We start from the raw sequence: 23,900 nt of genomic DNA on the forward strand, positions 1-23,900 counted from the left end.
AAGGGAAGGGAAGGGAAGGGAAGGGAAGGGAAGGGAAGGGAAGGGAAGGGAAGGGAAGGGAAGGGAAGGGAAGGGAAGGGAAAAAGGGAGGGAGGGAGGTTGGTTGTTGATTACAACTGCTGATGTGTGTACTGCCTTATATTTATTACAAAATACTGCTGTTGGCAGTCGTTAACAGTTTGATGTGTATCTGTACTTATTAATAGCAAGGGGCCTGGGATCTAGCTGCCTGGGTTCAAATACCAACTTTGCCTCCTAATAGTGGTGCAACCTTGTCTCATTAGCTGAGACCCTTCCTAGGATCCACATATTGGAGAGCCATAATATTGCTATTTAGTCTACCATGTGCATAGCGGGGGGGGGGGGGGGATGCTGGAAAAAGGGAAGTTTGGGAAACATGAGAAAGCATCAGGAACTTCTAAATTCTCCTTTTACTTTGCCAGAGCCTGCATGCCCCATAAAGAAATGTTAAACAACGATTCTCTAAAGCCCACACCTGAGGTTTGGTCTGGAAAAAGAACTACCTTTTCCAACTGTCCATATAATCCAGCACCAAGTCCACCAGCATCACCCCTCTCCTCCTCAGATAACGTGCCTAACTGCACAGGAGCTCTCTGCAGAAGCAGACCTCCGTTTTTCCTGACAGAGCCATTACATGGCATTGTATTCCTTGTTTCACCCTCATTTTTTACTCCTTTCAGTAATGTTTTGGGTTACATAAATCCAGGATTTAGAAAAAGAAATTGATACAGAGATTGAATGGACTCTCTCAAACAGGGGGCTCATTTTGAAATTCTCTACGGATATTAGTGCAAGAACTGGAATTCAACAATGAGATCTCTTAAAATTTTATAGATCTTATTGCATTTTTCTTGATCATTCTTTAAATACCAACTGCATAGAACACTAAAACCTCAATTAGTACAGAATTGTTCTCTCCCAAAAGCATGGAGACAAGTTGTAGCTCTAAAAGAACAACTCTATGAAGGTAATTGCACCTATTTGGAATTTCTAGGTGGAACTCTTAAGTGGTTTTATTTATAAGATATCCAAATTCATACAATAGCTTATTTCTGTGTTTACAGTCTCTACATTATATCATTTGTGCCATTTGTGTGTATATTAAAGGCTATGAATAGGAGGGACTTGTATTCTAAAAGGTAAACCCACTGGTTTAAATTGCCAGAACAATGACATATAAAAACTCAGCAATTCTCTTTGCCATGTAAGCTTTTCAATTGCTTTTTGTCTTTCTTATGGATAAAAAAAGAAAACTCTTTGGAGTCAAATAAACAAAAGATGGAATAATTGTGATTGACAGAAATGCCCCCCATATTGTTAATAAATACTAGAAGCCTGGTGCACGACATTCGTGCACTGCGTGTGTGTGTGTGTGTGTGTGTGTGTGTGTGTGTGTGTGTGTGTGTGTCGGGGGGCGTGGGGGAGGGGCGTCCCTCAGCCCAGCCTGCACCCTCTAGCAGTCCCGGAACCCTGAGAGGTCCTTAGTGCTGCTGTGGAGGTGGGAGAGTCCTGGTGAGTCACATCATTTGGGGTGTGGATGGTAGCATCTTGTCAGCTCATTGTCCTAATTGGCCATTACCTCTTGTATTCCACTGAATATTCCAGAGAAACCAGTATTGAAAATGTGATAGGATTGGCATGCTTCAGAAGGCAACCCATTTTTCAATGCTTTGTTTTGTTGTTGTTTTTTTTAAACAGAGAATGTGGTGTTTGCTAGAAATTGTGCTTTCTGAGTACAAGTTTGAAGAATCCCAGGAGTTTGGTGTCCAGTATATTTACTACAGCACCCCCCACCCCACCCCCCAGCCCAAACCTCAAAAGATCAAAAACTTGCCCTATTTATAAGTTATCTAAAGTGTCTACTGTACTGGGCTCAACTGTGATTCCTTTCTCTATGATCTCTGTCTTCCCAGAAAATGTTACAGGATAAATAATCTTCCTTTCATCTCATTTCCCTTGTACATGTTATGTGGTAGATGGTTAATGGCCTCAAATTCCTCCCATCCCGGCAGGCATCCATCTTTGTAATGTGACTTGGCTGCTTCTCCCATCTGCAGGTGGAGTATGTTTTTCTACTCCTTAGAATATGGGCTGGCCTTGTGACTTTCTTCGATAGAATGTGCCAGAAGTGATGTGTGAGTTCAGGTGTCTAGACCTTAAGAGGTCTTGAGGCTTCTGCCTTTGACCTCTTAGAATACTGCCCTGAAACTTTCAGGTAGGAAAGCCAGTCTCACCTGCTGAACAAACAGAAGCCACATGGAGACCTGCAGTGACCCAGCGGACAGCCAGCCCCACTGACGTGCAGTGACCTTCCAGCCACTCCCCTGGCAGAACGCAGTCACTTGAGTGATTCAAGGCGAAGCAACAGAGGAATCGCCTGGCCAACCCACAGAATTTTAAGAAATAATAAATCAGTTTGTTTTAATAAAGCTACTAAAATGGGAGTGGTTTGTATACAGACAGAGATAACTGGAACATCTCGTGTGAACGTCCCATTTTCTCCAGCTCATTCTGGTTTTCAGGTGTATCTAGATGGAATAGTAACAGTTTATGCTTCTCACATCTCCATCTCTGGAGAAAGTGAGAATATAAAAGTCTGAACCCAGATTGATTAGTGCTTTTCAACTCTTACTGGTTAAATATATGCTGCTAAATATGTACCCTGGGCTTAGAGTTTTGACTCTTGTTTGTGAATCATTATTGGTCATCAGAAAGGGCCAAAGGTTAAAGACAGTTTATTGTCTTCGTCATTAAAGAACAAATCTTCCAATTTTATTTACCTGTCATTTTATTCAAAATGAATACCCATGGGTTACTAGCAAACCATCTGAAGTGGGAATCAGGTTTAGGATTTTAGGACAATGAGTCCCAGTCTATTGCTTGAATCTAATGATAGCCTTGTGGTCGAATTCTCATGAGCTGCCCTTGCCTGGAAAGAAGGAGCCATCCTGGCAAAATGCCTTTGCAGCTTTTTGGAAGTGATACAATCTGAACGTGGCTATAAATGCAACCATGCAATATTAGGGTCTTGATATTATTTTACATCTTTTCCTCACCTTTCAGTGGTCATGATGTGTTTAAAAAATGAGGGGTAGGCCATCATGGTCAGTACTTAATGATGATTTTGTGATTTATTTGTTTTTTTCTGCCTAGAAACTGCTTCAAACAGAACAGGCCAGGACTTTGTAAGCATGTATGTGCTGTTTTGTTATAGTCGATTCAGAAAGGAAAGATAACGATGTGGTCTAGTGGTTTCCACATGTATTTGAGTGTCAGCAACTCTGGCTGTAATCTCATCCAACTGTCTTTCTGGCCGACTCAGATTACTTAAGAAAAATTACCTAACTTTTCTCTGTCTCATTTTTCCTATCTATAAATGGGAACAAATTGCTCTTATTGCACAAAGAGAATTTTTAAAACTAATTGATACCTATAAACACTCTGGAGATACAAACTATAATTATCCCAAACACACGCACATATAGACATGCACACATACAAAAAAAAATGTGTGCCTTCATTGGTTTTTTCCCATTATTTTTCCCCATCACCTCCTATAGCCCCTATAGCCTGTTCCACCTCCACCCCTTCTTCCCCACCCCACCCCCTACCCCTCCACCCCCACCTACAATCACCACACTGTTGTCATCAATATTTTTCCTTCATTCAAAATCTCAGGGAAAAATTAAGATGGGAGCAGGCAAATTAATGATTTTTCTTTTCCCATTTTAAAGGCATCTCACTCCTAGTTCAGCAGCATGGGGAGAGATTTGCTGTTAGCTCCTGTGCTGGGCAGTGATTCAAATTCCCCAGGTTAGTGGCAGCATCTCAAGAGACATTCTCAGAGCTTTTCAAAGCCCCATTTTCTTTTAATTAGCTCCCTCTCTGCCTCAGGCACCAAGTTCAGGGAATCAATAGGTGAGACTGAGTACAGACTTTGTAGGTATCAGGAGCTATGCTATGTTGGGACTTGTCAGACCCTGGATTCGGGTTTCAGGAGGTAAGCATCACTGGTCCAAGAATATTTAGAGAGGAGATTTCAAACAGAAGCAGCCCGCCAGTTTCTGGAGACTATCAGACAATGATTCCCAGACAGGGACTGCCATTCCTTTCAACCACATGTTGGACCGGCTCAAGTCACCAAAGCTCCAGGGCATGCCCTGAAGGCTTGCAAACCTCACCAGACCCTGGTTAAAAGTTAATATCAAGCTGGAGAGCAGCTACAATCATGGATTCTGCTGAGGTGTGAAAACACTTGTGGAGAGAGAGTCAACTCCACACACTACCTGTTCCCTCATTCTTATTATTTCTTCAGTCTTTATAAGGCTTCCTCTGCACCCCAAAGATATTTTGATTAACACTGGCTATATTCTTACTTTTTGAGACATATATTTGATTTGTGGCATTATTATTCTTTATCTATACTAATAAAAGGGTAATATGCTAATTAGACTGGACATCTTTCCGACAAAACCACAGTGGCGGGAGCTGAGGCAGAGGCAGTTAGGGGCGATCAGGCCGGCAGGGCAGAGCAGTTAGGGGTGATGAGGCCAGCAGCAGAGAGCAGTTAGGGGCGATCAGGCTGGCAGGGGAGAGCAGTTAGGGGCAATCAGGCCGGCAGGGAAGCAGTTAGGGGCATCAGGCAGGCAGGCAGAGTGGTTAGGGGCGATCAGGCAGGCAGGCATGTGAGCGGTTAGGGGCCAGCAGTCCTGGATTGTGAGAGGGATGTCCAAAGGCCAGTTTAGGACCGATCCCTGCAGGCCTAAACCGGCAGTCAGACATCCCCTGAAGGATCCCAAATTGGAGAGGGTGCAGGCCGGGCTGAGGGATACCGCCCCCCATGCACAAATTTCGTGCAGCGGGCCTCTAGTTTATTATAAACATGAATGGCACAGAGCCTGACAGCTCTACTAATTGAGACACCATGGATTTGCTTCCAGAGTTCAAACCTCCAGTCGACAATTCCTGCTGCTTGGGTGTTGCCATTGTTCTGGCCCAAACTGTACAAATGCAAGTGCAGAACATTTGGGATACTTTGTGAGCATTCATTATTTATGCTGGGAATGGAACACCAAAATCCCTTTTTGAAAAATCAGATTAAGAGACATGAAAAAAAGAAAAGAGACAAAGTTTTAGTAATGAGTCAGTCAGTGGCCAGTCTTCAGTGACAGTGAATACTAGTAGGCCTGTTCTGTGTGGAGGCGTCAGGCACTGTGACCCTGCGTGTTTGTCTTAAAGGACCATAACACACCGTATCTGAAAAGTTGGGAAATATAGGCAAACATTTAATTGCTTTTTTAAAAAATTTGCTTAAAATATTTTGAGGTGCAATACCTCTAAATTTCAAGCAGTGGTTTTAATTTTTAATCTAAAAAGTAGACTGGATATACACTTGAATATCCAAAACGTCTGGAAACACAGAGAAAGTAGTATATTACTTTTGTTCCCTTGTTTGTATGGTTTTTTACTTTCAGATTAACACTTGAACCCATTGCTTTGAGTTTCAAAACACTTCAGCTGAAAATGTGTCTAGTGGTTGAAGAAAAACACATTGAACCAATTATTTGAAAACTAGAGGCCCAGTGCACAACATCCGTGCACTGGGGAGGGGGGTCCCTCAGCCAGGTCTGTGCCCGTTAGCAGTCTGGGAGCCCTGGGGGATGTCCAACTGATGGCTTAGCGCTGCCGTGGAGGTGGGAGAAGCTCCAGCCACCGCCACTGCGCTCGCCAGCCATCAGCCCGGCTTGTGGCTGAGCGGCGCTCCCCCTGTGGGAGCGCACTGACCACCAGGGGGAAGCTCCTGCATTGAGTGTCTGCCCCCTTGTGGTCAGTGCACATCATAGTGACCAGTCATTTTGCCGTTTGGTCAATTTGCATATTACCCTTTTATTATATAGGATGTGACCAACACATGTTTAATGATGACTGCAAACATTTGTGGATGCCCTGTTCAATGATAAAAGATCCAACAATGCTCATGCTAAAAATCAAAAGAAAGGGCTTACCTAGAGTTAACCAACTATTTTAACAAAGCTGGAGAAGAGGGTGAGTGTGTGGAGAGAAACGAAGGTATGGTTGTAGAAAAGTAAGATGGTAATCAAGAAAGTTAAAAATTACTGCATGGAGCTTGAGAAATAAATATGAGGACAGGGATTCTGTTCATTTTAGGGCTATACTGGGTCAGGGGCATTTTATATGCCTCCAGGGGCTGAGATAAATCATCCCTCAAGGCTGACCATCTCCCTTTGCTTTAAGTTCTTGCTTTTGGGGAAATCTTCAGGATTGCTAATTCCTGCTTTCCACATATCTCCAGCCTGGGAAAGGGTCAACTTTGGTTCCATTTTAAGCCTGAAACACAAAATAATCTCTCAGTCCTATTCTAGTTTCAACTTTCTTTTTCAGATCTTAAAGCAGAGGGCCACGAATTGTGGTGCAGAGATCAAAATAATAAACACATCAATTCTTCTACCTTTCATCTTCACCTCAACCACAGACTTGGGCATTTCTTAAGCTTTGGGATGGGAGAGAATAAGAGGGCTGTGCCCATGTTTAGATTTAAGGCAAGTTAACTACACCAAGTCAACCTCTTCTCTGACCATTCCTATTCACCCAACAGATCTTGCAGAGCCCTAAACAGCCGTTTGATAGGTGGAGCATAAAAACTCAAGTCAGGTCTGACCTGGGGTCTCTGTAATGGTAGAGAGATACCATCCAGAGGCCTCACTTGTCTGACTAAAAGAGGTCTTACTATCCACTTCCTAATAACAAAACTGAAGGATTCTTTAACCATGATTAGAAATCCTCTGACCCTTTACTTTTGAACTATTATTACTTTTCTTTACTTTATCCAACAAATCTCTCCACCTTTCTTACTCCTCCCCGCCCCAACACCTGGCACAAATAATCAAAGCAATGAGGTATACCCATCCAGATGATAAGCGCTTGTTAAAATCGCTTTATCCTATAACCGTGATTGGCAAACAGCGGCTCGCAAGCCACATGCGGCTCTTTGGCCCCTTGAGTGTGGCTCTTCCACAAAATACCACGGCCTGGGCGAGTCTATTTTGAAGAAGTGGCATTAGAAGAAGTTTAAGTTTAAAAAATTTGGCTCTCAAAAGAAATTTCAACCGTTGTCCTGTTGATATTTGGCTCTGTTGACTAATGAGTTTGCCGACCACTGTCCTATAATATGCAGATATGAATCAAGCAGACGCGTCAATGTAGTGACAAACTAATCATAATTCATTATAACGTATATTAGATATCATTCTATTGTGGAATTAGTTTTAGCATCACTCTGCTGTACCCTCTTGAGTACCAAATATATATATATATATATATATATATATATATATATATATATATATATATGAGTTTCTGAATCTGCAAAATTGAGGATTGGATTCTATAATGGAATACGTTCACATACAGTCATACACTTATTTTTTTTTTTAATTCTGTCTAAATCTATATGATGGCTTGTCTCATAGAGGAGAGAGCACGAGAATAGGTTAGACTTTGTGGCTATAGCAAGCGCAAATTGTGTCGAACCACTTTGATCATCTGCCACAGAGTGTGACTTGCAAAGGCATATTCCCATTTTAAAAAATCTTGCTGTCTCAAATTCTGGTTTTGCTTGTCCAGATTTTATCTTTATAATGTCCTATATCTATGAGCACATGCAGAATTAGATTTGAAACAAACCCTAAAAGGGATAGAAGCACCATTCAAATTCCATGGTTTTAAGTTCTTTTAAGAACTTAAAATTTGTCAGTAATCAATAGTTAGAGAGAGACCTTGATTTAACATCTAGGTCTAGTAGTTTACCTTTTTTCTGATCACATTTCTTCCTTATTTATTTCATTTCCCTTTAAATTGGTGGGTAAATTTGACAGCCCTTAGAGAGGCCCTAATAGCAGTGTCAAGGGCCAAGGACTGAGCAAGCTTGTCTACATCACCTCTGTGTCTCAACAAGGGCTGTACCAAATGTCTAACTTTAGGATTTGGCTCAACACCAAACACCTGGAAATGGCATTCAGCCAGACACAAACACAAAGCTGAGCAGTGGGTGAGCAAACGCATCTGTCTCCTCAGTTTTTCCCTTCTCAGCTATTAGGTAAATAAGGTAGCTATTAGGTAAATAAGGTAGTTATTAAATGATGACTTATGTAAAGCCTACAATTTGAGAGTTCACATTTCATCTTACCCACATTTATCAGGCTCCTCAGTAAGCAACATTTTGACAGTATTTGGTATGAACACAAGTTTGACTTCTACTAAATACTATCTTTGAGGATGGATTTCAACCTGTTTTCTTCTGAGACCAGAATGTACACATGAATGTGTCTGGTGTCCAATTTTTTGGCATGGAAAATTCAAAACTGATACGTTTTCTTATTTTTTCTTTCTTTTTTGTTGTCTCTTAAAATATTTTTATTAAAGCTATATATATAGATATATATGTTATATATATCTATATATATGTTTTAAATATATTTTATTGTTGATAGTATTACAGATATCTCCCATTTCTTCTTCCTCCCCCCACCTCCTCCCAGCCCCTAAGTATCCCCCCTTCTAGGTTTTCACCACCCTACTGCCCATGTTCATGGGCTAAAGTGATAGGTTCTCAATTGCTGGTTTCTGCATGAGCATGTTTCGAGGCCCCTCCACACATGTCTGTGTCAGAGCACTCAGGACTCCTGACTCCATTTCTTCACCCACAGAAACCACATTTCCTTTCATTCCTCACTTCACCAATCCGCAAACCCTTTAACCACCCCTGAAATATGGAGATATTTCCCGACATCTCCACAAATATAACAGAAAGCTTTCGTGGTCTCATGTAACCCAACTTATAACCATATGCATGCCTTGTGTGACCAAGAAAATCACTCATCTCCCTAGTATGTCCAATTCAGGATTCTTTGCAATAGACCATGGTACATGGAACTTGAAGGCTAAATTCTGATGCTATGGATTTCAGGGGAAGCAGGCACATACACAAAATCAGTGAAAGCAATGCCAGAATTGAATGCTTTATCTTTTCAAGTATACAGCTTGTTCACTTTTTTTAATTTTTGCTTGCTTTCTGGAGGAAAATTGTTATTTTCCTTTGGTCTCAGAAGAGCTCTACATAAATATGTTTTAAAACAAAATATCATAACATAATTGTGAGCTCATAAACCATATATATTCCTAATGAACCCAACGTAAGTACATGAAGTAGCAATAAGTAGTTTTGTCCTTGATGATTATGAATGAAAGCCTTTAAAATGCTTTTGCATACAAGATCAGTACCACCTGTGCACCTCCTTGGGTTCCCTGGGTCATCTATCCTATTTCAGGCACCCAAATGACCACCTAACCTGTGAGGACTCTGGTCAGCACCCATAGGTGCCACTGGACAGCTCTCTGCCCCAGAAACCCATGTCTTACTTCCCACTCAGAGTTTCTCTGTTGACACTTCGAGCTGAGGACAGGAAGGGAACCTACTCTCCACTCACACATGTATGACTCACAGTGTGGGGGAATTAACACCCTCTGCTAGCTTCCTATGGAAGCCATAACAAATTACCATAGCCTGGGTAGCTTAAACAATATACATGTATATCCACAGTTCTAGATGCTAGAGGTGTCAAGCTCAAGGTGACCTCGGATTTGTTTTCTTCTGAGGCCACTCCCCTTGGCTTGCAAATAGTTTTTTCTTGCTGTGGCCTCACATGGTCTTTCCTCTGTGTACACGCACCCTTGGTGTCTCTCTGTCTGAATTTCCTCTTCGTAGAAGGACACAGTCAGATTGAATTAGGGCTCACCCCAAAGGCCTTGTTTTAACTTACTCACATTTTAAAGCCCTATCTCCAAGTACAGTGTGATGTTCAGCAATATTGGGATTAGTCCTTCAACATGTTGATTTTGGGAGAGGCCAGGAGTGACCAATGGGGGAAGGAGAGTGATGAATAAGTTCTTATTTCTTTCTTCCCCTAGACAGATAGTCCTGAATCACATTTAATGGTAAGGCTATATTTTGTGATGTGAAAGGTAGGCACTTATAACAATGGACCGCTGGCATGTTGATGTTGGCTTTCTCTCTTTCTTAGCCTGGATTCCATGTCCCTTACTCCTTCTGTTCCCAGGATCATGTATGCCAACAAAAGACTTGCTTCCTTGAGAACCCAGGCTGAAACACCTAAGCTCTCTCTTGTCATCTCTACAACCATGTCATATAGGTCTTTTTATTTTTTACTTCACAGATAAAGAACCAGAAGAACCAGAGAAGATAAATGACTTTCCCAGAGTCACACAGCTAGTAAGCTACAAAGTCAGACCTCTAATTTCAATCTTCTGACACCCAATCCTGCATTATTTCTCAAGTACCATACATGTTCTAGCAATTCTATATGCATAATATGATAAAATTTAATTTCCATTTCCCGTACCATTTTTTTAAAATAATTTAAATGGACTACAGATAAGACATCCCAAGTATATAATTCATCTCCCTATTGTTTAAATTTGGTTACTTTCCTCTCTCCCCAAGCCTAAGAGTTTGGTATTCCTTTTTTTTTTTTTCCCAAATATCACCTATATCTGAAATTATTCTTTCTTTAATAGAACTTATATAAATTACAATGTCTTTATTGGCACTATCACAAACTATGACTTTCCAAGCAAACTGCATCTCACAGTCTAATTAGTGAGGCTCATATCTTAATCAAAGCTTAACAGTTTATTCGTTCATTAAACATAAGAGTAATTTAATGTCCTACTATGCAATCATTATTGTTTCCTGAAAATATGAGATGAGGTACAATAAATGCAAACTGAAATATTGCCTGTAGAAGGTTATTTATTATTTCTTCCAGCTAAAAACATTCATAACAGAAATTTATTGGTCCATACTCCCTTCATTATAAATATTTTATGTTCTGCCTCAGGGATCTATGTCTTAGCATTTAAATGTCTCAATCTTGTGTCAGTAACAGGAAGAACAAGTTCACTGGGTGAAATTTTTGCCCTTTACCTCAGAAAGTTATAATAATAATAGGCTATAAATATGTTATAATTATGCCTTTGATCACTGCTATAGTTCTCTATTCAGAATGAATTAAATTCGAAATTAATGCTGAACTGGTAGACAAAAATGATAGTACTTACCTTAAGCTAAAATTTGCTGAAATCCATATAAATATACTGAAAATACTTAGAGTGGCAAGGATAATACTACACCATTTTTTCTCTTCTACATTAATGTGAAGTAGCATCTATACCTACCACTATCTTTGTATTGCTTTGCATCTAAATAAAGCTTTATATTCTTACTGCTTTTTAAAAATATATATTTTTTCTTGATTTCAGAGAGGAAGGGAGAGGAAGAGAGCGATAGAAACATCAATGATGAGAGAGAATTCTTGATCAGCTGCCTCCTGCATGCTCTACAAGAGATGAAGCCCGCAACTGGGCATGTGCCCTGACCTGGAATGGAACCATGACCTCCTGGTTCATAGGCTGACGTTCAACCACTGAGCCATGCTGGCAGGGCTGTTTTCTTGGTACTTTTATATCCTGATCATTACAACAATCTTTGAAGCACTGAGCAGTTGTAAAAAACTTCATTGTTCAAATGAGAAAACTGAGGTTCAGATAGCCACAGATGTATAATTTTTTTTAATTTGCAAAGTTTTCATCATGAGATACTGTAAAATTGCACAACAATAAAAAAGCTAACAATAAAAAATAGCAGGTCATCTAATTAAGTCTGGGATTGGTAAATGCCACTGAAAGATAGCATTCCTTCATTTGAAAGTGAAGAGAGTCAATTACTATTTTATGACATGAGCATATCCATTATTTAAAACAAAAAACTAAATGTGGACTTTTGGTGAAACAGCAGAGGGAGTAAATAAATTTTTTTAATATCAACTCAAAAATAAATTAAATATTTACTTAGGAGAAAAAAAGGTAGGCTTGGTTTTTATGCCAGGAAATACTGAGTCAATTCCAGGAGATACTGAGATGACTCCAGGAGTTCACATAAATGTAATTCTAGCTGTGCAATTGCAAATGAAGCCACAGAGGAAGAAAAGGACCATATAGTCTACAGAAATCAATGTGGGTACAGAGATCAGATTTTTAAGGGACATACACATACATAAACCCAAACATACCTTCTCACGGTTGGTCTGAGCATAATGCTGTATGCTCACCTCCAAGAAAGCAAGGCAAAGTGATTCAGGGCTTTATACAAGTCTCTTAAGAGACAATATATGAAAATGACATATATCTTCTCTTTAATCCTTACCTACATTCATGTCAGTTATTTCCACAACACCTACCATCTTTCTGGATCCTTCTCTAAAACTCTTCCCTAAAATTCACTTTTTAATCCAAACAGAAATGCCTATAACCACTCTTTTTCTAAGTCTTTTTCTGTTGAAAATCAATCTGGTCTTTCTCTGTTCAAAGGACCCAAATCAAAATGTTAAAAGCCCAAACCTTAAAGGTGTAAGAATAATAAAGAATTCTTCCTTCATAGAGCTAGAGGCAAGTGGGGGCTGGCCACATCTCTGAATTTGCATGTTAATATATGTGTCCTCTCAACATGTTCAAAGGAAGAAACAAAAGAAACATAGGCAAGAATTCCTATCAGAGAGTGACACAGAATTGATAGGTGGTTTCAGGAAGTCTATGGCACCAAATAAACTGCAGTTTACCAAAAAATACATTTAAAAAATTAAGAGTCTTTTAAGCCTTGATCAGAGCAAGTAGAAGGCAAGGAAGGGGATGTTCTCTGTTTGAGGCCATTTAATACTTTCACTGATGACTAAGGAGAAAGCAAACCTTTCTGTGGATTGAAAAAGACAAAACATAAGAGGGAATTAGTTGGAACTCTAGCTGGGAAAGGACAGGTAAGCTTCAGACCTTGAATCATCTTTGTTTTTTAAAATATATTTTTATTGATTTCAGAGAGAAAGAGAGAGAGAGAGAGAGAGAGAGAGAGAGAAGGAAACATCGATGAGAGAGAATCATTGATTGGCTGCCTTTGCACTCCCCCTATTGGGAATCAAGCCCACAACCCAGGCATGTGCCTTGACTAGGAATTGAACCATGACCTCCTGGTTCATAGGTCGATGCTCAACAACTGAGCCACATCTCATGGGCTTGAATCATCTTTAAAGGTCTATAAAGAACTTGCAAATAAGATCATTAAACCAAATATCGACAGTGACTTCTTAAGGGCTATGGAGAACAATAAAGGAAATAAAACTGGAGAAAGGCAAATACCAACCAACTTAAGTAGAGACAAGGAAGAGTCACATTTATTTCAGTTAAGATTATAGAATCCTGTCTAATAAAAGAGAAACATGAAAATTGACCGTACCTCCACTACGCCCACCAGCCACGCCCACCAGCCAGTCAGGAGTGAGTATGCAAATTACCCAACCAAGATGGCAGAGGCCACAGAGCTGGAGCAAGCAGGAGGCTTGGGTTGCCCCCGGCAATGGAGAAAGCCAAGCTTCCTGCCCGCCATGGCCAGCCCTGGCCTCCGCTCAAGGCTACAAAGTTTCAATTAGAGAAGATAAATAAATCCCAGATACTTGCTTCCAGCCTATGCTTGGGTCGCCTGGGGGCGTGGCCGGCCTGCAAACCACCACAGGCCCCTCACTCAGGCCTCCCCATTCCCCAAGGGAACCCCCACTCTGATCTGGGACACCCTTCAGGGCAAACCAGCCAGCCCCCTTCCATGCACCAGGCCTCTATCCTATCTAATAAAAGAGTAATATGCAAATTGACCATCACTCCAACACACAAGATGGCTGCCCCCATGTGGTCAAAGATGGCTGCCTCCATGTGGACACAAGATGGCTGCCACAAGATGGCCAGCAGGGGAAGGCAGTTGGGAGGGACCAGGCCTGCAAGGGAGGACAGGTGTGGGCAATCAGGCCAGCAGGGGAGGGCAGTTGGGGGCGATCAAGCCTGCAGGGAAGGGCAGTTGGGGGGACCCAGGCCTGCAGGGGAGAGCAGTTGGGGGAGACCAAGCCTGCAGGGGAGGGCAGTTAGGGGTGACCAGGCCTGCAGGGGAGGGCAGTTGGGAGGGACAAGGCCTGCAGGGGAGGACAGTTGGGGGGGTGGGACCAGACCAGCAAGGGAGAGCAGTTAGGGGCGATGAGGCTGGTAGGGGAGGGCAGTTAGGGGTGACTGGATCAGCAGGGGAGGGCAGTTGGGGGTGACCAGGCCTGCAGGGGAGAGCAGTTGGGGGTGACCAGGCCTGCAGGGGAGGGCAGTTAGGGGCAATCGGGCTGGCAGGGGAGCAGTTAGGCATCAATCAGGCTGGCAGGGGAGTGGTTAGGGGGTGATCAGGCTGGCAGGCAGAAGCAGTTAGGGGCAATCAGGAAGACAGGCAGGCGAGCAGTTGGGAGCCAGCAGTCCTGTTAGGATAGGGCCTAAACGGGTAGTCAGACATCCCTTGAGGGGTCCCATATTGGAGAGGGTGCAGGCTGGGCTGAGGGACACCCCCCCCCCCCCGCCCCATGTACGAATTTCATGCACAGGGCCTCTAGTCTTTTATATAAAGAAATAGGTTTGGAAACCCTTAAAAAGCAATTATCACTAGGATCCAATAAAAGCTCACAGAAAGAAATTAGACTGTTCTCATTTCTTTCTGTATTAGTTGGGGTTCTGGCATTGAAAAGATGGCACCACAACCAGAGGGCCACTGAAGAGTCTGTAGAGAAGGGACTCCTCACAAGAGCATGGGAGCAGGTTTAAAGGAAACCCACAGGGATAGTGAGCAACAGCAAAGGTTCAGCTCTAACAGCACCCAACAAAGGACTACGGGGCTAAAGAGAAAATGAAAATGCAAAGCCCTTTATTCCAAAGTTATTACACATTTCAAGACAGGGACAGCAGAGTGTTAAATCAAGCCTAGAGCCGGATATGACTACACAACCTGCAAGCCCATTGCAGCCATCCTTGACCCTCAGTTTTCATGTACAAGTACCTGGAAGGAGCTGTATGTCATTAGCTGAAGAAGAGTCCATGGGAGAGACATTGAGGCCTTTGGTAAAGGAACAGAGACACTTATAACTAAGCCATTGATTATCTGTGGCTGTGAAGAGAAGGATCTGGGGAAATCCAGACCTTAATCTCATTCTTCTCCTGCACTTCCACAAATCCTGACCATTCAGGACAATGGAATCCAGTTAATACAGAGCATGGAGGACAGCATGTAGGGGCACAAAGGAGGGTGGAGAGCGAATGAGGAGAGGCAGGGAGACAGTCCTGCATACCTCTGTGAAGTACTCTGCTCTTCAATCTGGGAAACATGGTAAGGCTGATCTATAAGGGCTTCAGAAGGTGTTTGAAACAATGTCTCAGGAACTCCTTTTGGACAATATGGAGAAAAATGGCCTAGAAGCAAAAATAGGTTAAACTACCATATCCAAAGTCTACTGAAAACTAGATTGCGGTAAGCCTGCAGGTGTTTGTGTATCCCAGTCCTATCCAGCTCAGCATTTTGACTACTACTGACTTGTAGATTTGAAGGGATACTATCAAAGCATGGTTTACAGACTGCTGAGTGGGATAGTGACTAACCAGGATGAAAGAATTAGGATCCAAAAAAGGTCTTGACAGGCTGTTGCAATGGGATAAAAAGGTCTTGGCCAGTGGAGCAATCAAGTAAGTCTAATAGCAGTAAATCCTGGGATTTGCTCTCAAGTTCAAAAAGCCAGTGGCACAGGTTCGGGATGGGAAACACAATACGAATGACTCAGGCAGTTGAATGGAAGGTAAGTCAATGTGAATCATGAGTGTGGTGGATCCTCCAGAAAAGCAGATTAGGGTTTAGGCAGCATTAACCGAACAAAGGAGGTGATAATCCAAACCTGGGATTGTGTGGATCTAACCACACCTAGAAATGGGTTTATTTTGAATGTCATAGATGACTTGGGATGGACTCTGAGAAGACTAACCAGGATAGGAAAAGGAACTTAAAAGTAGGACCAGTGACAGAAGGTAATCTGGCTTTAAAACTGATGAAAACAACCATTTGAATTTGATAGTTTTGAGATCACTGCCCATTCAGCAAACAAAAGAGCAAAGGACATAGATGGGATCAAATTTATATGGGATGGGACATGGGCAACTCTTATCTTCTTAGTGCCTTCCCCAGAATTTGCAGAGTTAAGAATCCACCCAGACAGGACTCTAGAAGCAAAAGTTCACTGCCTTTTAGAATAGAAGGGAGTTATTTTTCCACAGGAATTCATTATGACCACATACAGAAATGCTTGCTAGGCCTATTTGAAGACAGAGCCATGTACTGGCACAGAACAGAAATTATTTCTTATTGGTAATAATTGAAAAGATTGTGAGCCCATAATAAGAGACTATTATTCAGGAGAGTAATAGTATCCAAAATGTATCCAAATATACTAAAGACTGCCATATGGAGGAATTATTATCATTGTATTTTACTTGCTCAAAAATTAAAACAGGATCATTTACAAGAAAGTCTGCCAGCTGTTCTTAATGGTCCAATTTTCTGAGGACAAAATGGACTGCCTTGGAGAGCAGAGGGTCCCATAACTCAATATGAATGACATAGTGACACAGTCTAGATGACTCTTCAGCAGACATGTGATTTAGGCAATTCCGGCATTAGATGGCTATTTAAAGTTGTTTTTTAAGATCACTTCCAATGCTGACCTTCCACTGTTCATTATTTCTTTCATTCAGTAAGTATTTCTCGAATACCAGCCACATACCCAACATGGTTCTAAGAACTGAGGATACAACAACAAATAGAAACAAGCCATTTCCTTGTGGAGCTTAAATCCTGATGAGATAGGTAAATAATAAACAAACAATGTATAAAATGTCAGGCAGTAGTGGTAAGTGTTGTGAAGCAAAAACAGGGAAAGGAGCTTAGGTGATGCAGGAAGGGAAAGGAGATAGGGATATGAGGTTAGGAAAGGCGTCTCCTACCAATGTGCTCATCTCCTGATCATACTAAACTTCTCTAAACCTTCAATACTGGACTCTTTTTAAGGCTGTTATCATTTTTATTCTTTATGTTAATGACCCTTCGTTTGGTTTACTCTTTAACTCCTAAACTGAGAATAACTTTAAATTTTAAAACCAGAACTTAGTAGTGAATCTTTCATAGTGGAATTTAAAAGCAGAATGTGTCTAATCCTTGTAATTTCATTTACAGCCATGATGTGGATATCTTCATACGTTGTGTATATAGTATGATTCTCATTCCCCACCAACTAATACTTTATCATATTTGGGCTCAAACTTGTCTTTCTAATCACCGATTATTTCTCTCAGGAGGAAACACAAACACTTATTTACCTATGCCTCTTGCCCATTTTAAGAAAGATTTTTTGTCTCCCGTTTATCTATGCCATTATCTTTATTTAATGAATAAATAAAAATTCTTGATCTTTATTGGAAATTTTTATTTATGACAGAGGACAAAACAATTGGACTACAGACCCAAATTAAACTCACACAAACAATATAACCAACCTTCCTTCCCTCTTTCCTTCCTTCCTTCTTTCCTTTCATCCTTTCTTTTCTTAACTAATTTTTTTATCCTCACCCAAAGATATGATTTCATTGACTTGAGAAAGAGAGAGAAACATCAATGTAAGAGAGAAATATTGATCAGTTGCCTTCCTTATGTGCCTCCACCAGGATTGAACCTGCAACCTAAGTATGTGACCTGACTGGGAATCAAACCTGCAACTTTTGTGTACGGGATGATGCTCCAACAATTGAGCTACTCAGCCAGGGTTTAACTAATATTTTTACGTAGCTGAAGCACAAGGAAATATTTGGAGTATTGGAGTGTTGAAAAGATGACCAGGATAAGAAAAAATTTTCTGTTAATATAATGTGCTAACAAGTTGTTTTAACTTTCTAATCATAGATTCACAGTCATACATTGTAATGAGGTGAAAATTACTTCAGAGATGGTTTACTTTTCCTGCTACCCATGCTGCCAACACTGTCTTACAGAAACAATCTTAGCAAGGTAAAATTAACTGCACAGGATCACATACTTATTTCCACAATATCGTAATTAAATGGATGGCATTCAGATAGCAGAACAAACACAATTCTCTACTTTTCTCTTGCTCCTCATAACACTGAAATTATAAGAAATTTTTATTTTAGATGAAAACTGGCAGTACTGGAAAGCAACAGAAAGATTCTAATGACAGTTTAAGAAAATACTAGAAGAGAAAAAGTAAACAGGGTCTGATTATTAGAGAAATCATAGCAAGAAACTATGGTTTCAAATGCCCTCAGTAGAAAGGAGGAGTCTGGTTTTCCAAGGGATTGTCAAAGGTTCCTCATGCTCAGAATTAACAATTAGAAAAAGAAAGACTAGCCTAGCCAGTTTTGCTCAGTGAATAGAGCATCAGCCCGCAGACCAAAGGGTCCCAGGTTCAATTCCAGTCAAGGGCATATACCTTGGTTGCCCTGGTCCAGGCAGATGCAAGAGGCAACTAATCAATGTGTTTCTTTCACATTGATATTTCTCTCTGTCTTTCTCTCTCTCTTCCCCTCTCTCTAAGAACCAATGGGAAAATATCATCCAGTGAGGATTTTTTAAAAAAAAATAAAAGACTAGATTATATAAAAATGTCAGCATAATTAGAGTCACAGTGGAAAAGAAAGTTCCAGCAGGAAATTAGATAGAGGCTGGAAGTAAAGGCTGGAGTTTTAATTGGAGACAATTCATTAACATGGCCTAACTCAAGATTTCGATTCCATGTTATGCCCTTTTCAACCTTATTGCCTAATTTCCTTTTCCCCTCATTAACACCAAAACTAGTACTGTTAGGATATTATTTAAATATATTGTAGTACATCCATTCAATGAAATACTATTCAGCCATTCAAAGGAATGAGCTACATCTGTAAGACATAGGAAACATGAAAAGGCAAGTTTCAAACATCAATATGTACCACCACCTCAGGTGCCAGCGGGTCACAGTTCAATTCCAGATCAGGGCACATGCTCGGGTTGCAGGCTCAATCCCCAATGGGGGGCATGCAGGAGGCAGCCAATCGCTGATTCTCTTATCACTGATGTTTCTATCTCTGTCCCTCTCCCTGCCTCTCTCTGAAATCAATAAAAACATTTTTAAAATGTACAGAAAGCAAGCAAAGTTGAAAGAATATGAATTTTCCTTTGACATATAGACAAGCACAATTCTTGATAATACGCATATTTTATGAATTTTATGATTTTGTGAATTTATATTCATAACTAAAAATAATAACTGTGGCTCTAAAATAAGTTATTTCATATGAAAATCTTCATGACATAAATATAACTATCATATGAGCACTTTAAAAGGAGATTGTTCAAAAGAGATTAAAAATTGGTGCAGGAAGTTTGCATCTCAGACCAAAGATACAGAGAGGGAGATGAGGGTTTATTCAGCAGGAAGCAGAAGCCCACATCCCCAATCACAGATGAAGAGGCTAAGGATGCACAGACTAGAAGCTCACATCCATGCCTAAAGATGAAGGAGGCCTGCATGATACAGCTTGAAGCTATACCCATATCCAAGGAAGAAGGAGACAAGGCTTTATGTAACCAGAAATGAATACCCAGATTATTCATATCTATATCCCATAGAAGTAAACTGGCCATTGATGGTGGGAATATAAAATGAGCCTCTCTGGAAAACAGTCCAGGCATTTCTTAAAGCACTACATTTTCAACCATTACACAACCCAGCAATCACAGTGCTAGGCTTATCCCAGAGAAATGAAAACCTACAGGTTCTCACCAAAACCTGTACTGAAATGTTCACGAAATCCGTAACAGGCAAAAACTGGAGACAACCCCAACAAAGACATTTTAAAGGGCGAGTGGTTAAACTGACTGTGGTACGTCCATGTCATAGAATAGTGCTCAGCAAATAAAAAGGGAAGAGAATATTGACACATTTGTGCCCCTGGGAAACTCGCTTCCTAATGCAGACAAAAGGTGGTTAGGGTTTATAAAGTGGACATGCTGGATGAATCCCCAGAGAACCTGGGTGAATCTCCAAAGAATGATGTTGAGAGAGAAAAGTCAATCCCCCCAGTTGTACATAATATACAATTCCGTTTATATAGAATTCCCCAAATGGCAGAATTCTGAAATGGGGAACAGCCTAGCAGTCGCCAGACATAGGGGAATAGGGCAGGAAGGAGTGATGCAGTGAGGAAAAGGCATGCATATTGCACCCTGGTTGTGACATTGTATCATAGTTTTCCATGATGTTATTCATGGGGGAAAGTGTATAAACGGCGTATGGGAATCTCTCTATTATTTCTTACAAGTGGATGAGAATCCACGAAAAAAAGCAAACAAACACAGAGTTAAATCACGTATTTGCACAGTACTTTAGCAACCACAGCTTGGAAATCCTGACTATAGATCAGTCCCCAGTGTGGTCTTCTCCCTTTGGAAGTCGCATCTCTCTCCCAGTAGGGTCATGCCCCAAATGCCACAAGTACAGGAGGTGGCTCAGGAGAAACCAAGATAGCAATGAAAAAAATGAAGAAATTCTTAAGTAGCAGTGGGAACACATACAGAAGGCAAAAGCCAAAGAGACCTCATCCCAGATGAGACAGCGACAAAACAAAAGTGGGCGGTAAACTGGCTGCGCCCAGAAGTATAAACTAAGTATAAACTAGTAGCCGTCCAAGCCTGAGCTGCTTGGATGAATGCACATGCGCGCCGATGCTTTGAATATGCTTTGAATAAGAGCTCACTGGGTCCAGAAGGGCAGGCTCCTGCCGGGGTCCTGCGCCTCCACTCCGCCAGGTGGAGCTTAGCCCGGCACCAAGGGCCTCTGCGGTTCAGAGGTCACGCACATACGGGCCAAAATCCGCTTTGGCTGAGGGACCCTGCAGGCTCCTCCCTACCCCCAACACCAGGCAGAACTCTCCCCACCCCCACACCCGCCCGCGGCCCTCTTTCCAGGGCGCTCCTGCCCTACCTCGGAACAAAGGCCGGAGCCCGGCCGCCTGCGCGGCCGCCACATGGCCCACCTGCGCTCCTGCGAAGTCCGGCAGCTGCTGCACAACAAGTTCGTGGTCGTCATGGGGGACTCGGTGCAGAGGGCGGTGTACAAGGACCTGGTGGTCCTGCTGCAGAAGGACTGCCTGCTGTCCACCAGCCAGCTGAAGATGAAGGGTGAGCTGACTTTCGAGGGGGACGTCTTGCTGGAGGGCGGCCGCTGGGGCCGCATGCACAATGGCACCCACTACCGCGAGGTGCGCCAGTACCGCTCGGCCCACCACCTGCTGCGCTTCTACTTCCTCACCCGCGTGTTCTCGCCCTACGCCGTGGAGGTCCTGGAAGAGCTGCGCGAGGGCCAGCACGCCCCGGACGTGGTCGTCATCAACTCCTGCCTCTGGGACCTCTCGAGGTACGGCCCGGACTTCCGGAGAGGCTACCGCGAGGACCTGGAGAGCCTGTTCGGGCTCCTGGGCCAGGTGCTGCCCGAGTCCTGCCTCCTGGTGTGGAACACGGCCATGCCGGTGGCCGAGGTCGTCTCTGGCGGCTTCCTGCTGCCGGAGCAACAGCTCCGGGGTGCCCACCTGCGACTGGACGTGATGGAGGCCAACTTCTACAGCTCCGTGGAGGCCAGCAGGCACGGCTTCGACGTGCTCGACCTCCATTTCCACTTCCGCCACGCGGGGCAGCACCGGCAGCGGGACGGCGTGCACTGGGACCAGCGCGCGCACCGCCACCTCTCCCAGCTGCTGCTGGCGCACGTGGCCGACGCCTGGGGTGTGGACCTGCCCCGCCGCTGCCCCGTGGGCCGGTGGCTCAGGGATGGCCCCGGCAGCGCAAATGCAGGCCCGGCAGGAGGGAGGCAGCACTGGGAGAGCAGAGGGGATGCAGGCCAACAGGCCTTTTCCAGGTCCTCCTTCATACGCACCCCACGACGACCTTCGGCCATCGCCCAGCCTCAACCTCTGTTCCCTTCCTATGGCCAAAGCACCTTCGTGCCCTCCCACCATTCTCTACAGCCCCGGCAATTCTACAATAGCCTTTCAACGCTCCAAGTGGAATATACTTTCGAAACCAACTCGAGGATTGGCCTGGAGCACCGCCTGGGTCCCATCCGCAGGGTTTCTATCCAGCCCCAGAGCAGAGGGTCCCCCCCTTACCCTCTCCAGCACCTCAGCAGGCCACGCAGGCAGCGGCGGAGGCACATCCAGGGGCAAGACCTGGAGAGCCAGACCGAGAACTAGGCTCCTCTCCAGCACAGTCAGCGGGCTGCACAGACTGCCAGGCGTCTCTCACTCAGGCCTCGTCTTCAGCAACCCTGCCATGGTGAGGTTTCCTTAGGCTTCTTACTCTCCCCAGGAAACATTCTCACACATTCTTTTTTTTTTTTTTCATTGCCAGAGCCCCCAGAGCACTTACTGGTGAGGGGGCAAGAACCCAGACCACCACACATTCTCATCTTAGCATCTGTGAAGAAGTGCAGTGCAAATGAACACACACACACGTCTTAACTGAATATGTCTTTGAATAGTATTCTTTCCATAGATAGTCTTCCAAAAAAAAGAAAAAACCTAACAAAATACAATTTTGATTCTTACAAATTACCAAAACATTTCTATTAAGAGTACAATATCACCATTAGTGTTTACATACATTTATAGAATAAAATCCTCAGTTTCCACCGTAAGCTGTCCTGAAGATTCTTTAATTAAAACTGTGTGTGCTTCCACAACATGCATTCTTAAAAAAAGGATTCTACTCACTAATGAACGATTTTTTTTTCTGTTAGAAACAAATATTTTTAATGCAATTTTAGATTCACAGCAAAATGGAGAGAAAAGTAGTGTGTTTCCATGTACTTCCCAGTCAACATCCCACACCTAGATAGTACATGTGTTGTTTTCAGTTAAACTACACTGCACATAATTATCACCCAAAGTCCATTTTTTAGGTTTAAGTTTCAGTCTTGCTGTTGTACATTCTGTGGGTTATATGTATGATATGTATCCCATATTATGATGTCATACAGAATTGTTTCACTGCCATAAAATTTCTCTCTGCTGCTCCTCATCCAACCCCTGTCCAATCCCTGGCAACCGCCTATTCATATCTATCTCCATAATATTGTCATTTCTAGAATGTTATATAGTTGGAATCATACAGTAAGTAACTTTTTCAGATTGGCTTTTTTTTTTTTTCACTTAGTAATATGCATTTCATGTTCTCCAATGTCTTTTCATGGGTTAGTAGTGAATAGTATTCCATTGCTGGATGTACCACTGTTTGTCCATTTACCTGAGATACATCTTAGTTGCTTCCAAGTTTTGGCAATTATGAATAAAGCTGTTTTAAACATTCATGTACAGGTTTTGTGTGGATATAAGTTTTTTAGGATTACTAGATTGTATGATAAGAGTATGTTTAGTGTTATAAGATACTGCCAAACTGCCTTCCAAAATGACTACAATTTGTAGTTCCCAACAGCACTGTGTGAGAGTTTTCAGTTGCTGCACATCTTGCAGAATCTGGTGTAGTCAGTGTGTTGGATTTTCACCATTCTGATAAGTATGTGGTGGTATCTCATTGTTCCAATCCACAATTCCCTAATGACATAGGATACTGAGCATCTTTTCATATTCATGTTTGCCATCTATATATCTTGATGAGATGTCTGTTCAGAACTTTGGGGCATTTTTAATTAGTTGTTTGTTTATTTACTGTTGAGTAATTTTTCTGATATGTCTTTTAGAAATATTTTCTCCCAGTCTGTGGCTTGTATTCTCATTTTCTTGACAACATCTTTTTACAGGGCACAAGTTTGGGGTTTAAAAAAGAAATG

The 23,900-nt window shown here is 42.3% G+C and overlaps 1 protein-coding gene across 1 annotated transcript; it reads left to right on the forward strand.

Moving 5' to 3' along the window:
* Nucleotides 1–21,084: 21,084 nt before the first annotated feature.
* On the forward strand, nucleotides 21,085–22,305 carry LOC308249595 (PC-esterase domain-containing protein 1B-like; the record flags this gene model as incomplete). The annotated part of the gene is made up of 1 exon (XM_080671143.1): nucleotides 21,085–22,305. The coding sequence occupies one exon, from the start codon at nucleotides 21,085–21,087 to the stop codon at nucleotides 22,303–22,305; it is 1,221 nt and encodes a 406-aa protein (XP_080527269.1).
* Between the last annotated feature and the right edge of the window lie 1,595 nt (nucleotides 22,306–23,900).

This window comes from Plecotus auritus (assembly GCF_963455305.1).
Source record: "Plecotus auritus genome assembly, chromosome: 5".
Taxonomy (NCBI): Eukaryota; Metazoa; Chordata; class Mammalia; order Chiroptera; family Vespertilionidae; genus Plecotus; species Plecotus auritus.